Below are 12452 nucleotides of genomic sequence, written 5' to 3'. Positions count from 1 at the left end.
GTTTAATCTATCTAGATTTTATTGATTAAATGTTTTTATGAAGATGTAGTTTTACCCAAAAAAGTTTTTTTTGCACGGCTTGACCTATCTAACATTGCTCATGTACTGATGCCATACATTTTTTACACAGTATTTAATCAAAATGTCCTCTCCTGCAGAGGATGTGGTGACTCGTCTCTTTGGGCTTAGCCGATGTGAATTCAGAGCCCTGCGTGACACAGAATAGCTGCAATCTTGTGCAGCGTTTTGGCTTGGTGTGATGGTGGGGGTGGGACGTGCCGTGTTCGTTCTAGAGATGGCAGATTATGTATTTACAGGGTCAGACCGAAAGCCACTGGCAGTTGTTGAACTGAGTGAGGGGATTAAAAGAGGGAGAGAGATGCAGCCTCGCCAGCTGAGAGATGATGATTGCTGGCCACATGGTCGAGATGGCGAAAGGGCGTTGACAGCTGTCAGTCAAATTCAGTTACCATGGAGACAGAGTAAGCTGGCAAATCTCACAAGTACATTTAGGGGCAAACAATAGGTCAGCCTGCACTTCGTGCGCTTTCTCTAATGCCAGGAACTTCAGCTGTATAGCTGCAGGTTTAGATGGCAGTATTTACATAATGTATGTTTATTTCCACCTTAATGTATTACTATATGAAAATTATTTTTTTTCTAGAGAATATTGGATTATGTCAAGGCAATTCTTTACTGCTGGAGAATGATGCTTTTGGCTAAATTGGTTGCATTTAATTTACATAGAAGTGACATAAATAGTTCAGTTTAGCCATTACGTATTGAATTCTATGACTTCACGTTCTTTATGATTTCATGTTTATTATACAATTAAAGGTATGAAGCCCATTGAGACGACTATTGTTGTAATATTGGGCTTAAAATTGATCAAATCTGACACGGCTACTTATCAGCTGCATTCGCGTATTCACAACAACACTCAATTTTGTTTGCAACACAAGAAGACTAGACGGATAGTGCTAAATAAACATTACTGTGACTATGCTAACTCCAAATCTTTTTAGTAACTTGTATAAAAAAAAAAAAAAAGACAGTCCGTCAACGCTACACGGTAACCGCATTTTGACAGAGTGTTGTGTACCTCTCAACATTGTTTCAACATCAGGAAGCACAACCAGAAAGAATCCATATATAAGACTTTCTGAATTATTCCAACAAACAGTGTTTGTTAATTTATTTGAAATCTGTGCACATAAGAAACACCCAAACGTTTCTCATAAAAGCTCGAGCTAAAAGGTTGCTCCATGAACTCCATGAAGTGTAAAAAGATTCATATAGTTTATGTGTTAGAGTTCTGTTCTTCAGGATAACTTGACTGGATCAACATTTTAAAATCCAGTTGCCCTGAAGAACAGAACCCTGCCATCTGAACCATTAACTGTCTTCTGTAAAATAAGTCAAACCAAATCTGAATTCAAATAGTTCGGCTTATTAATTCCTGACTAGTTGTGGTCTGCAAAGATGAGCTTCTGCAGGATCCGGAGACAATGTGACTCGAATCTCTACTGGAAAATCACAACCACTTTGTTAGGAGGATAAGAGCTCCCTAGAACCACCTTAAAGGAGTATTTTAGAAAGGTTTTCAAATGTGTTTCTAAACTGACTAATATAAAAGTCTGCAATTTCCACCTGGTTGACACATGAAATAGAGCCTACATAGGATTTCAAAAGAAATTGTATCCTGAAAGGGAAAGTCTGACCTTTGTGGCGTCTTTTTTTCCTGTGCTCCAGCAGTTCAGAGAGGTGTACTGTGCAGTGATTAACAGTTGTTTGTTGTTGGGAGCAGAGGCAAATGAAGGACAGGCAGAGGAGGTCAGACATTTGCAGCTCAAAGAACGGATGAAAACAGGAGAAGAAGAAAAAACCTGGAAGCATGAACCTTGTAATTTCTGCATCAAAAAACCTGTTAACTTTTCTTCAGTCTCTTTCATCTTTCTTTTTCTTTGCTGGTTCTTTCTCTCTCCCCTCTCCAATTTTTTCACCCGCATTTTTAATCCCCCCGCCCCAACCATTCCTCTCCTCCCGAACAACGAGGGAGTCGTCTTAAATTATTCATTTTGAGAAAATGAAATCTTCATGGGTGTTAAGCCTGAGTAATGCAGAACTGACCGTGTTCGTGTGTGCGTGCAAACATGTCTAACCAAGTCTCGCGTCACTTGACACTTTGTTCGGTCGTGTTGTAACAAAAGAGACAGGGGGATGTGTTTAGAGGTGAAGACCCATCTCATTTGCACCCAAGAACAATATGCACTATTTCTCATGAGGCGTGTCAGGCATGTGCACGATCATGGAGAGCTGCAGATGGATCTGTGTTTCAGTGTCTGCCACAGATCAGAGGAGGCTTTTACCAATGCCTGCTTTCACTTTAACAAAAAGTCACTTCGCTAAAAGTATGGAAGTTTTCTTTTTTTGTTAATTTAGTAACTAGAATCTTGAGTCAGCCATCCATCCAGCTTGCAGCTTACACTTTAGCAGAATAAAAAACATCTTTACTTCCATAACTAAATATGACAAATGTAAGTATCCTTTTGTTTTAGTCTTTTTAATTATTTAAACCGAAGACGTTAATGTTAACAAATGTCCAAAAATGAAATGCTATTGTAGGAAAATTAGGGGGAAAAAAAGGATTTTTAAATTAGAACTATAAGATCCAAGTCCTTTCCCTCCCACTGTGGTAAAATGCAAAGCATCTTAATCTTTCAGCCCCCTGCTTTAGTAATTATGCTCACATCAGTTAGACTTAAAGTCTGTTCATGTGGCAACTGTTACCTACAATGGATTGTAAAAGTCAAAGGAATGGCTGTTTTACCTCCTCACAGCCCCCATAGTTGATGAGATTTGTAAATCCGACTATGATTTAATTTAGAGACCACTGAGCTTTTTTCCTAAAAAACAAACAAAAAAAATCAATGGAGAAACAGATGTATTCTAATGCATGAGTTGACTTGTTTTGTTAAAGTCATCTTTATAAAGTTAGTACCTGTCACATGATCTCAACAGTCCAATTTTAATTCTTTATTCCTGCAACTTAAAACTAACGTGCAAAAAAATCAGTTATCAGTAGGCCTGCACAATATACCGCAAATTTATCGTTATCGCAATATCCAGCTCTGCAATATGCATATCGCAATAGACAGCGAATATCGCAATAAATCGCAAACCCAAAATATGTTAAAACAAACTTCTAACAGCTTGAAGCATTTAACGAATCAAATAAATCCCTTTATGTTTTGACCAATCAGATGGACGCCTTCCCATTGTTGACCAATCAGATGGAGGTCTATTATGTTAGATGATTGTCCCCTATGTCGATGAGGGTCATTTGTAGTATAATTTTAAACTGTTGCAATTAAATGGGAATGATGTTTTTGTTTATTTTTCTATTTGTTTATTTACCGCAAATTATATCGTTATCGCAATGTTGATCACTAATATCGCATATCGCAAGTTTTCCTCATATCGTGCAGCCCTAGTTATCAGTGTTTAGCAAATCAATTTATTTGAAGACTTCTAATGATACACAGCACAATTAAAGTAAACAAACTTCACTGGTAAAGAATCCGGGGGACAAACAATCTACATTTAAATACCTTTCCCTTAGAATATATACATATATATATATATATATATATATATATACATATATATATATATATATATATATATATATATATATATATATGTGTGTGTGTGTGTGTGAAAAATCCTGGTGTAATGTAATTAGACAATAAATAATAAATCCTTCTTAAATTCAGCACAGCACACACTTGTTACTTTAAACATATAGACCTACTGGTCTGCAGTAGGAATGCAATGGTTCCCTTTCCTCACAGTTTACTCTAATGGTGTAACATGCAATTTGGTTTTAAACTAAGAATCCTATTATCTTTAATGTACATTAACATAAAAAGTTTCCAAACTATGAAACTGCTGATATCTCTGAATAAATCACAGTGTAAGAAATTAAAGAAAGCTCACATGTTGGTACTGAATAAATCAATTTTTCAAGGTATTACGACTGTTTTTATCAATGAACTACTATATAATTGAACTGCAATCCAGGGTTTTCTATTCTTTTATTTTATAAACATTTACATTTACAACTATTCTGGCTTCTTTGGGATACATTTATACCCATCTAACGAATATTTCTGTGAACAATCTTGTAAGAATGTGTGTTTTTTTTGTTTTTTTTAAATTGCACTTAAGTGGCAGAGTCTAACTTTAAACCGCACTGAGAGGGGGAGACGACAAAAACGCCGTCAGACTGTTGGCGAGAGTTGGCGGGTGAGAGGGAGGGAGAAGGCAGAAGGGGAGGGGAAAGGGCTGGTACTCTTAAAGGGCTGAGAAGCCAAAATCACAAATAAAACAGAAAAGCAAAGAGGGGATGGAGGGAGGGGAGGAAAAACAGAGCGAAGGAAAATATGTTGCGCGGAGGGAAAGGTTGGAGGGAATGGAGGAGAGAGTCGAGCGTGTGCCAGGAGCGCCGCACCTCTCGCTGTGACCGGGGCTTTTCTCTCCTCTCTTGTTATTTGCCTCCCTTTTTTCCTTTTCCCTCCACGTAGCTGTGGCACAGGATCGCTTCCTCTGTTTTTTTTTTCCTTCTTTCCATTTTTCTCCCCCATCCCTTCATCTCCTTCTCTCTGTCTCTATGGCTTCCAACAAAAGGCTGACAGAGTGAGCCTGACGTCTGAATGAGTAGCCCATACCTGCTGTGAAGGGAAAAGAAGAGCGGAAAGAGGGAGCAGGAGAAGAGAAAAAGGCGCAAGTGATCCAGCTGAAGAGGAGGACAAGTGCAGATCGGAGGCTTGATCTTTGTATTTTTTTTTTTTTTTCATTTTTACTCCCTCTGGAGATTAAAGGAGTTGAAAGTACCATTTTTCTCCTGCACAGGCGAGGTGGGGGGAGTGACCATCGTCACTCTCCTGTCCTTCCCCTCACCCACTGCCCTCTTGTGCCACCATCCATTTTATTTTCCACCCAGGAGTTCCAGGCGTCTGAGAAATGGAACTTCTCGGGGCGCGGTAACGCAGGAGGACAGATTTGGAAACGAGACGGAGGAGGAGGAAGACAGAACAAGGGGAGGGAGGCTGGAGGAGGAGAGGATAACCCCAGGGCTTACAGTGTGAGAATACACCAACGCCCACTTCCTCTTCTGATTTTTTTTTTTTTTTTTTATCGGGTCGGTGACCTCTGCATTTCCTCTGCCATGTGCAGCACCTGATTCAAACAATGTGGAGACAGCATTTCCCAGGCAAGGATACATTTTTCAAGCCATGCATGTGTGCACGCTCATAATAATAAAACAAAATCTGCTGTGTGTATATATATATGTGGGTGAGAGTTGGAAGAGGAGGGAGGGGTTGGCTTTAGGGCTAACGAGGCTCTTATGTTTTTGCAATGGAGTGTGTCATGAAAGCAGCATGCGTGCGCGCGAGGGCAGGCGCCCATGCGGGGGTCCCTGCGTTTGCAGCCGCAGAGCTCCGCGCAGGAGCTCCAGAGATCAGATGGGCTGTCATTTGTGGAGTCAGAGGTCGCAGGGGATAGGGCATATGAGGGGCTGGCCCCGGCATGCTGTTTAATGTACTGACAGGCTCACTGTTTGATAAAAAAAACAAGTTGAAATAATCTCTGTACTTTTTAGGGAAAAAAAGTCCTGAGCACTTTGAGGAAATCCTTATTTTAGCCTCCAAAAATACTTGCTGATCAATGACTTGTTTACCTCCAGCAGTGGTCGCATGAAGTAAAGTAAATCTGCCATGAACTGCTCATCAGTATGGACATCTGCCTTTTGTCTCAGACCCCATCCCTTCCCTGTGAGGCCCTTCTCAAGGATGCACGCCTGTCGTCTTTGTTACTTTGCTGTCAGTTAGAAATCTCACCATCTGTGGCATCCTTGTGTCCGCATATGTTATCCTCTCTTTCTCTTCCTCCACTTCTACATGCGATTATCCCCTGCCTTCCTGTCTTTCCCCTTTTTTCCCCTTTAACCCCCCCACCCACCCCCCTCACCCCCCAGCATCTTTTTCTTTTTTTGGAGGAGATGGCAGAGGACAAACAGTGTCTTTGTGTGTCCACATAGTGGAACAAGAGACGGGCTGGGGTGGCCGCGGCGTCGCCGGGTGCTGAAAGGCTCTGGTGGAGGCCTGCAGCAGACAGGTCTGCCAAAAACAGATTACACCTCCCTCCTGTTTCTGCAGATGCCAGGGCATCGTAAAAGCAGTCAAGAAAAAGAAAAAAAAAAGAAAGCAGACCCTCCCGAGAAAGCAGGCGCCAGATTTTTGTTAGAGTGAAACATTGCTGCTTTCTACCTTTTGTGTGGCAGATGCCTGGGAGGGAGACTCAAAAAGAGTTTAAGGAGCCAGACTACAGGATCAATGAAAGATGAATTGTATTTCTAGTAATTGATAATTGGTTTTCTGTGGTGAACTTTGTCTGTGTGTGTTGATTCTGGGTTGCCAGGTTGGTGGGTCCACATGGGCAACATTTTATAATATTCAAATCAAGCTTTGACCTTTGTTCCTGCGCCACAAAGAGAACTCGTGGGGTTATCAACCCTCCCCTCCCTCATCTTTTCTTGGACTATCTTTAACCCCCCCCCCCAGCTTGGGAGTTGCTAGGTTACCAAACCAGCTGTTAGTGCAAAGCCCGCAGAGACGGTTTTGTCCCTGCACAAACAGCAGTGTTTTGTTTTGGGGTTTTTATCTTATTTTGTTGGAAGCCTGAACTCCGTCGCTTCCCCTCTGACATCATGGTGCCGTGGAAAATCTTCCTCACTTCCTTTAGTTTTTGCAGTGAAGTTGTTCCACTGATACGGGTGCCAGTGTGAGAGCGTTCCTGACGAGTGTCAAACACGTCGGAGCATTTCAGAAGCACATCGCCACCTTTTCCACAGCTGCCAGGACGGAGCCAAGAAAAGAGGGAGGAGTGAGAAGAATGAACTGATGCAAGGCGAGGGTTTAATAAAAGACATCGCCAGTAATTTAGAGTCCGTTTAAAAAAAGAAAAAAACCTGTTAGAGAGTGTCTGAGTGGGAGACTTCAATAATCAGGCTCGCAAGGCTCTTAAGAGAGATCCGTGATGGCAAGTACACAGTGAAATTATTCAGGAAATCACAGCCGTGCAGGTAAGGCAATACAAGTCTGCGGTCTCAGAGCGGAGTAAATTTACATGTCAAAGCGTGCGACACGCTGAATTCACAAGCCACAAATAAATGAGCACAACCGCTTCCAAATGAAATTGTCTTTGCAAGCCAAGGGGAGGCACGTTGGAGATGCATGAAACCGCAGACCAGAGTGCTCCTTTGCTAGCACACAGATGAACATTTCTGAAGTAGTGTGATGTTATTAAACACCAGTTTATAGACTGGTCTCTAATCTCCAGGGAAGAAAACGAGTTTTTTTTCCATTTCCTTTTAGTGTCGATTGTTTAGGAAATGATCCTGCTCCGACTCCTAGGGTCTGGCAGCGGAGACCTCTGAGCTGTTTCTTCAAGATCATCCGGTTCCAAACGAGGGAATTAGACTCCGGATTCACTGAAACCTTTCTTTGATTGTTTTTCTAAAGTTCAAAAACCTTTATTTATGTTGCAAGAATCCTTCTTAGCTTGGATCTCCTGCAGGGCATTTGGTGTAAAGAGCATGTTTTTGCCAGCCCTGCCAAAGGTTTTCATACTTCCTGACGAATCATCCAGCTTGTGCTTAGCAAGGGCTTAGAAGGATATCAACTTTATTCCATTCAAGTTTTCCTTGAGGGATCTTGAGGCCCATGATCTCTTCAGGATTAGGCAATCTGCTCAATGCGCTTTAGATTTAGGCTACGTTCACACTGCAGGCTGAAACGACCCAATTCCGAATTTTTTGCCCCTAAGTGGCCCAATTCCGATCTTTTCATGACAGTCTGAATGACACAGATCCGATCTTTTCAAATGCGACCCAGGCCTCGTGGGTTTGCCGGCCTGATTCCGAATTGTAGCCGATCTTTTCAATTGCGACCGCCGTCTGACCGGCCAGGCGACTTGATTCCGAACTGTACGTCATCGACACGCAACAAACGTCATCATTTTGCGTTGAAGTAGGCGGGAACGAGAACGTAAACATCAACCATGGTGGACGATGCTGCTGAGATCAGTCAGTAGAAGGGAAGAGAGGTCACCGATTGGATTAATATTTGGGCTGATCGCTCTTTTCAGGCCAAACTCCAGGGCTCTGATCGCAACTGGGCGGTTTTTGAAAAAAATTCCAGATAAATGGCAGAGCGTGGTGTTGAACCTTTACCGCGATAACTTTTTTTTCTTTCTCCCCTTTGACCGTGCTCAGAAGCGCGGGGGACCCAGGCAATCCCCCTCCTCCTCCTCCCTGTTCTGATCCTTAGATTCTCCAGAACGGGTTAATAAAGAGTCCATAGCATTTATTTTGGGGGAAACCTTCTTTTATTACCGTCCTCCGTAACACACAACATGAATGCGCGCCCACACTGCCCCCCCCCTATTCTCTATCGCGGCACGCGCTTGCACACACGCGGGCGCGCGGCCCCAGCACATACACATTCCTCTTCCACTACAGTGGGTACAGACGATCCCGACTCCAATGCCTTCTTAAAATGAGAAGATTGTAATTGTGCTGCTCCTTTGTGAAAATAAATTTAATATTACAAAAAGAGCTCCGCTTTTGACAACACTGTTGTTGACATCCATTGTTAACGTTGGCTCCGCAAACGAGTGACGTCGTTCACCGTTGAGTATTCTTCTGGCTTCTGCGCATGCGGGTCTCGTTTGGGTCGTGTCACGGTCACACTGGAGATCACAAAAGTTCGGATTTACTTGGAAATGTGAACGGTCTAGCAAACAATTCGGATTTTTTCAAAAAATCCGAATTGAGCATTAAGCCCTGCAGTGTGAACGTAGCCTTAGTTACTGAAGCTGTTGGCTTCCTTGCTAGTTTCTTTGTTGCTAACAGACAATGCTGGCCGTTGTGTTGTGATAAATGCTTGGGGTACAAGACTAAATAGTTTAAACCATCTTTAATCATGTTGTGTTTACTCTTCGGAGAACTTCTAAGAGGAAGAACTATACTTTCTTTTCTGCCAAGGGAGAGTGAGGAATTGCATAGTTTAATACTTCCTGATCCATGTTTTTCCGGATTTAATTTTCACTGGATTACTTAATCCCAGACATTAACCGTTTATTCTGTTAAGCAAAAGGGAAGTTTAAATGAAGTTTAAAGGTCTGTTTGGTACAGCTACCTGCTAGTCAAAAAAAAGCATATGACAAAACTCCCACTCATATGAATATCGTGTTTCTTAACATGTCCTTGTTGCATTTTTCTCACAAATTAGGCTCAAAATAGCATTTCAAAGTAGTTTTTATTCAAATTGTTGTGAATCAGGAGCAGATGAATAAATGCAGTATGAAGCTTGAAGTTGTGACGTAGAAACTACAACAGCACGCCATAAGCTCGCTGCTCTTTTCCATTCTGACGAATCCACTTGCAGACACGCCTTCGTTTTCCTCGTCTGAGCTGGCATCTGGCTCCAAACTGGACGGCTGGATTGCTTCAAAGTTGCTCACCATTTTTGTTGCACTGCTAACATTTGGTTGAGGGTGTGGGGGGCTGTGAGCTAGAGAAGAGAGTGTACGCAGATGGATGACGGGAAATGGGGTTGGGCTTGCTCCACACCGACAGTCGCGCTCACATCTTTAAGGCAAATTTCTACTGCCGAAATTTTGTCCTAGAATATGATAATTCTTTTGATTTTAGTCTAAAAACGACATAATCATAATTGAAAGACCGTAGGGAACGGCTGCTACTCGCCTCCTCAGTTGTCATTAACAGAAGAAAATGAAGCAAATTCCATTTTTAACACTGGTAATGCTCCTTTCTGTCACCTGCCTCTAGTGGTGTTTGGTGGAACTGCAACAGTCGGGTAACTTACGTGGAAAGAAGATAAAACATAGATTTAGACAAAACAGAAGTGAATTAAACAGCAAAACAAGCTAACAAATATCCATTGTTGCATTGGAACCTAAATTTTTTTTACTGCTTGGACGTTTAGGAAAAGGTCGATATTGTCAATTGAAATTTGCTTTGCACAGTGAGTTTCTCTGCCATCACCGGGCAGGTATGGAAGTCAATAATACCCACACTAACAACCTTGTTAAGTGATAATTATCTTTGTTATCCTAATGGGTTAAATTCAGTGCTGCGTTCTGCCTTATTAGTTTGAGGACAGGACAGGCAATTAGTCGTTAGGAAATTATTAATCCCCGGCTTTCTGACCTACTTCCTTCAAAGTGAGGTTTTTTTTTCTCCTCCCTGCTGGTCGATTCTTGTTTCAACACGGGAATATTTTGTGCAACAGTTTCCATTCCTTAATCTCATATGATTCCATGCTTTCTTGTGTGTGCACAAGGCCAAAAAATGTCTGCAAAGTGGTGTTTTTCCTTGGCGCGTTGGATGATGGAAGTATTTTTCAGCCTGCAATTGATCTCCGCAGGGGTGTGATGAGGAGACTGTGGAGCCACAGGTGTATTATCCTCACAGTTTTCCTGCACACATCAGCAACACACCCATCAGCAGGAGAATGATGTGTTCTTTTGGCTGACGCTATGGAGACACTACCCCCTTCTTTCACTGTATTGCTTGGAGCTGCCTATAGTCGTTTAAAAATTTGGCAGGAAGTGAAAGGAGGCAGAAAAAAAGTCCAGGAACCTACTTATCTACTAAGATGTATTTTTAAATCTATGTAAATATCTGACTGACACATTTTCCAAAGCTTTACTATTGTCTGTATAAGCCAGCTCAGATCCATCTGTATTTGTAGGATTCAGGGTAAGAACACAGTCAGAAACAAAACAAATACTTTCAATGGATTGTTGTGTGTTTATGAGACCAATACAAAAAAAAGCTTTTTTAAGAAGGATATTAATTCTTCTAATAAAACTCCCAAAATTAGTTTTTTTTCCATCATCGGTAAACAAACCATAAACTGTTTGAATTTAAAAAAACTATATCTCACAGGGAGAAACTGACTCGTCAAAGCAGCTAAAAGAAAAAAAACAAATGATAACATGAATTATTTTATAGATTCTGAGGATTTTTTTTCTAATTTACACACTCAACTTAAAAAAAAAACTCTCTACCAAAAATCTAAACAATACAAAACAGGTTTACCAGGCTTTTCTTTTCTTTTTTTTTGTGGTTTGGAAATTCTTGTCTCCCAAACTTTTTTTTTAAAGATGTCCTTCACAGACATCTTGCTGCACAGGTTTTGATGTTTTCCTGCAGCTCTTCCTCTTGGACACAAGTGGCACGAAGATGAGTTTAATTAGCAAAAAGTCCCTTTAATGTTTTTAGTCTGATCCACATATACCGGTAGATGAATGTTATAGTTGATAAACATAGATTTATGTCACTTTTTGTCACACAATCCCATCCTCCATTCAGACACTAAACACCTATACTATACTATATTTGTCATGTATGGACTGATTTATATTCACACTGGAAGACAGAATATAAACAATAATGTGTTGTTAAGCGAATAAATCCCAGATTAATTCTGTTTTATTTGCATGCATTTTAAACAAAACTTCAAGTTCTCTGTTGCATCTAAAGCAGGTGAACTGCTGCTTCTATTGAAACTTTGCAACAAATAGTTCAAAATCCTTTCATTTCTGAGATTTTTGATAGTTTGTTTTACTATTATTAATATATACAAAAATATAAAAAAATGTATTACATTACTTCAGATTTTTAGGTCAAGTTCACGATTTGTTTAATCTGATTCAGGATTTGGTCATTATGATTCACTTTCTTGATTTTAAGTACTAAAAAGATGATTTTTAAAAGCAATTTGAACCTTTTTTGGAAAAGAAAAAACATTTTTTGTCTAAACATTTATGAAAAATGATCACTCAATTGATAAATGATATTTTCTTTCTTTCAATGTAAAGATGAATTTTATTTTACCTTTTTTTAATCAGCCGTAGTTTTCCACATAACTATTGCATAATACTGAAATACTTTACCTCGTAATTACTTAGAATTTACTCAGAAAAAAATTCAGTTTTAATAAAGCTTTTAAGAAATAATAATATAAATGATTACATCAGCACCCATGCAGCTCATTTTGGTGGCTTTAATTGTGAAATGCCAGACTTTTAACAAATTAAAAGACCATTGAAATCAAACTTTTAAACACAGAAGATTTTAGTACAATGACTACAGTGTGAATCTCTTAATGCTCATTGTTGTGTATTAAGTCTTAACAAGAGTTTCCATATTTGGATCATTATGCTGCAGCAAGGATGAAAACATTCATCCTCCTGCTCAGAAGCATCACTGCCCACACTATAAACTCTGTCCTCCTTTATATTGTCTCGTTTCACACTATTTGCTCCGTGTGTTTGTATGTGCAGCACACGGGTTTGTA

At 40.4% G+C, this 12452-nt stretch overlaps 1 protein-coding gene across 7 annotated transcripts in view; it reads left to right on the top strand.

The window, feature by feature from the left end:
- The window catches only part of LOC101168811 (C-terminal-binding protein 2), a 65886-nt gene that overhangs the window by 39350 nt on the left and 14084 nt on the right, over window positions 1–12452 (top strand). The window contains exon 1 of one of the 7 annotated variants that reach the window (XM_023963078.1): window positions 4384–5275. The exons of 5 other annotated variants lie outside the window; for them this stretch is intronic. In XM_023963078.1, coding sequence (XP_023818846.1) covers window positions 5254–5275 — 22 coding nt within the window. In that variant the 5' untranslated portion in view covers window positions 4384–5253. Of the gene's footprint in view, window positions 1–4383; window positions 5276–6856; window positions 7148–12452 lie in introns of those variants that run through there. One more of the 7 variants, XM_020709499.2, reaches the window with a different exon arrangement.

Source organism: Oryzias latipes, chromosome 15, assembly GCF_002234675.1.
Source record: "Oryzias latipes chromosome 15, ASM223467v1".
Taxonomy (NCBI): domain Eukaryota; kingdom Metazoa; phylum Chordata; class Actinopteri; order Beloniformes; family Adrianichthyidae; genus Oryzias; species Oryzias latipes.
Note: the sequence above shows the minus strand (reverse complement) of the source record. Positions and strands in the feature narration are given on the sequence as shown.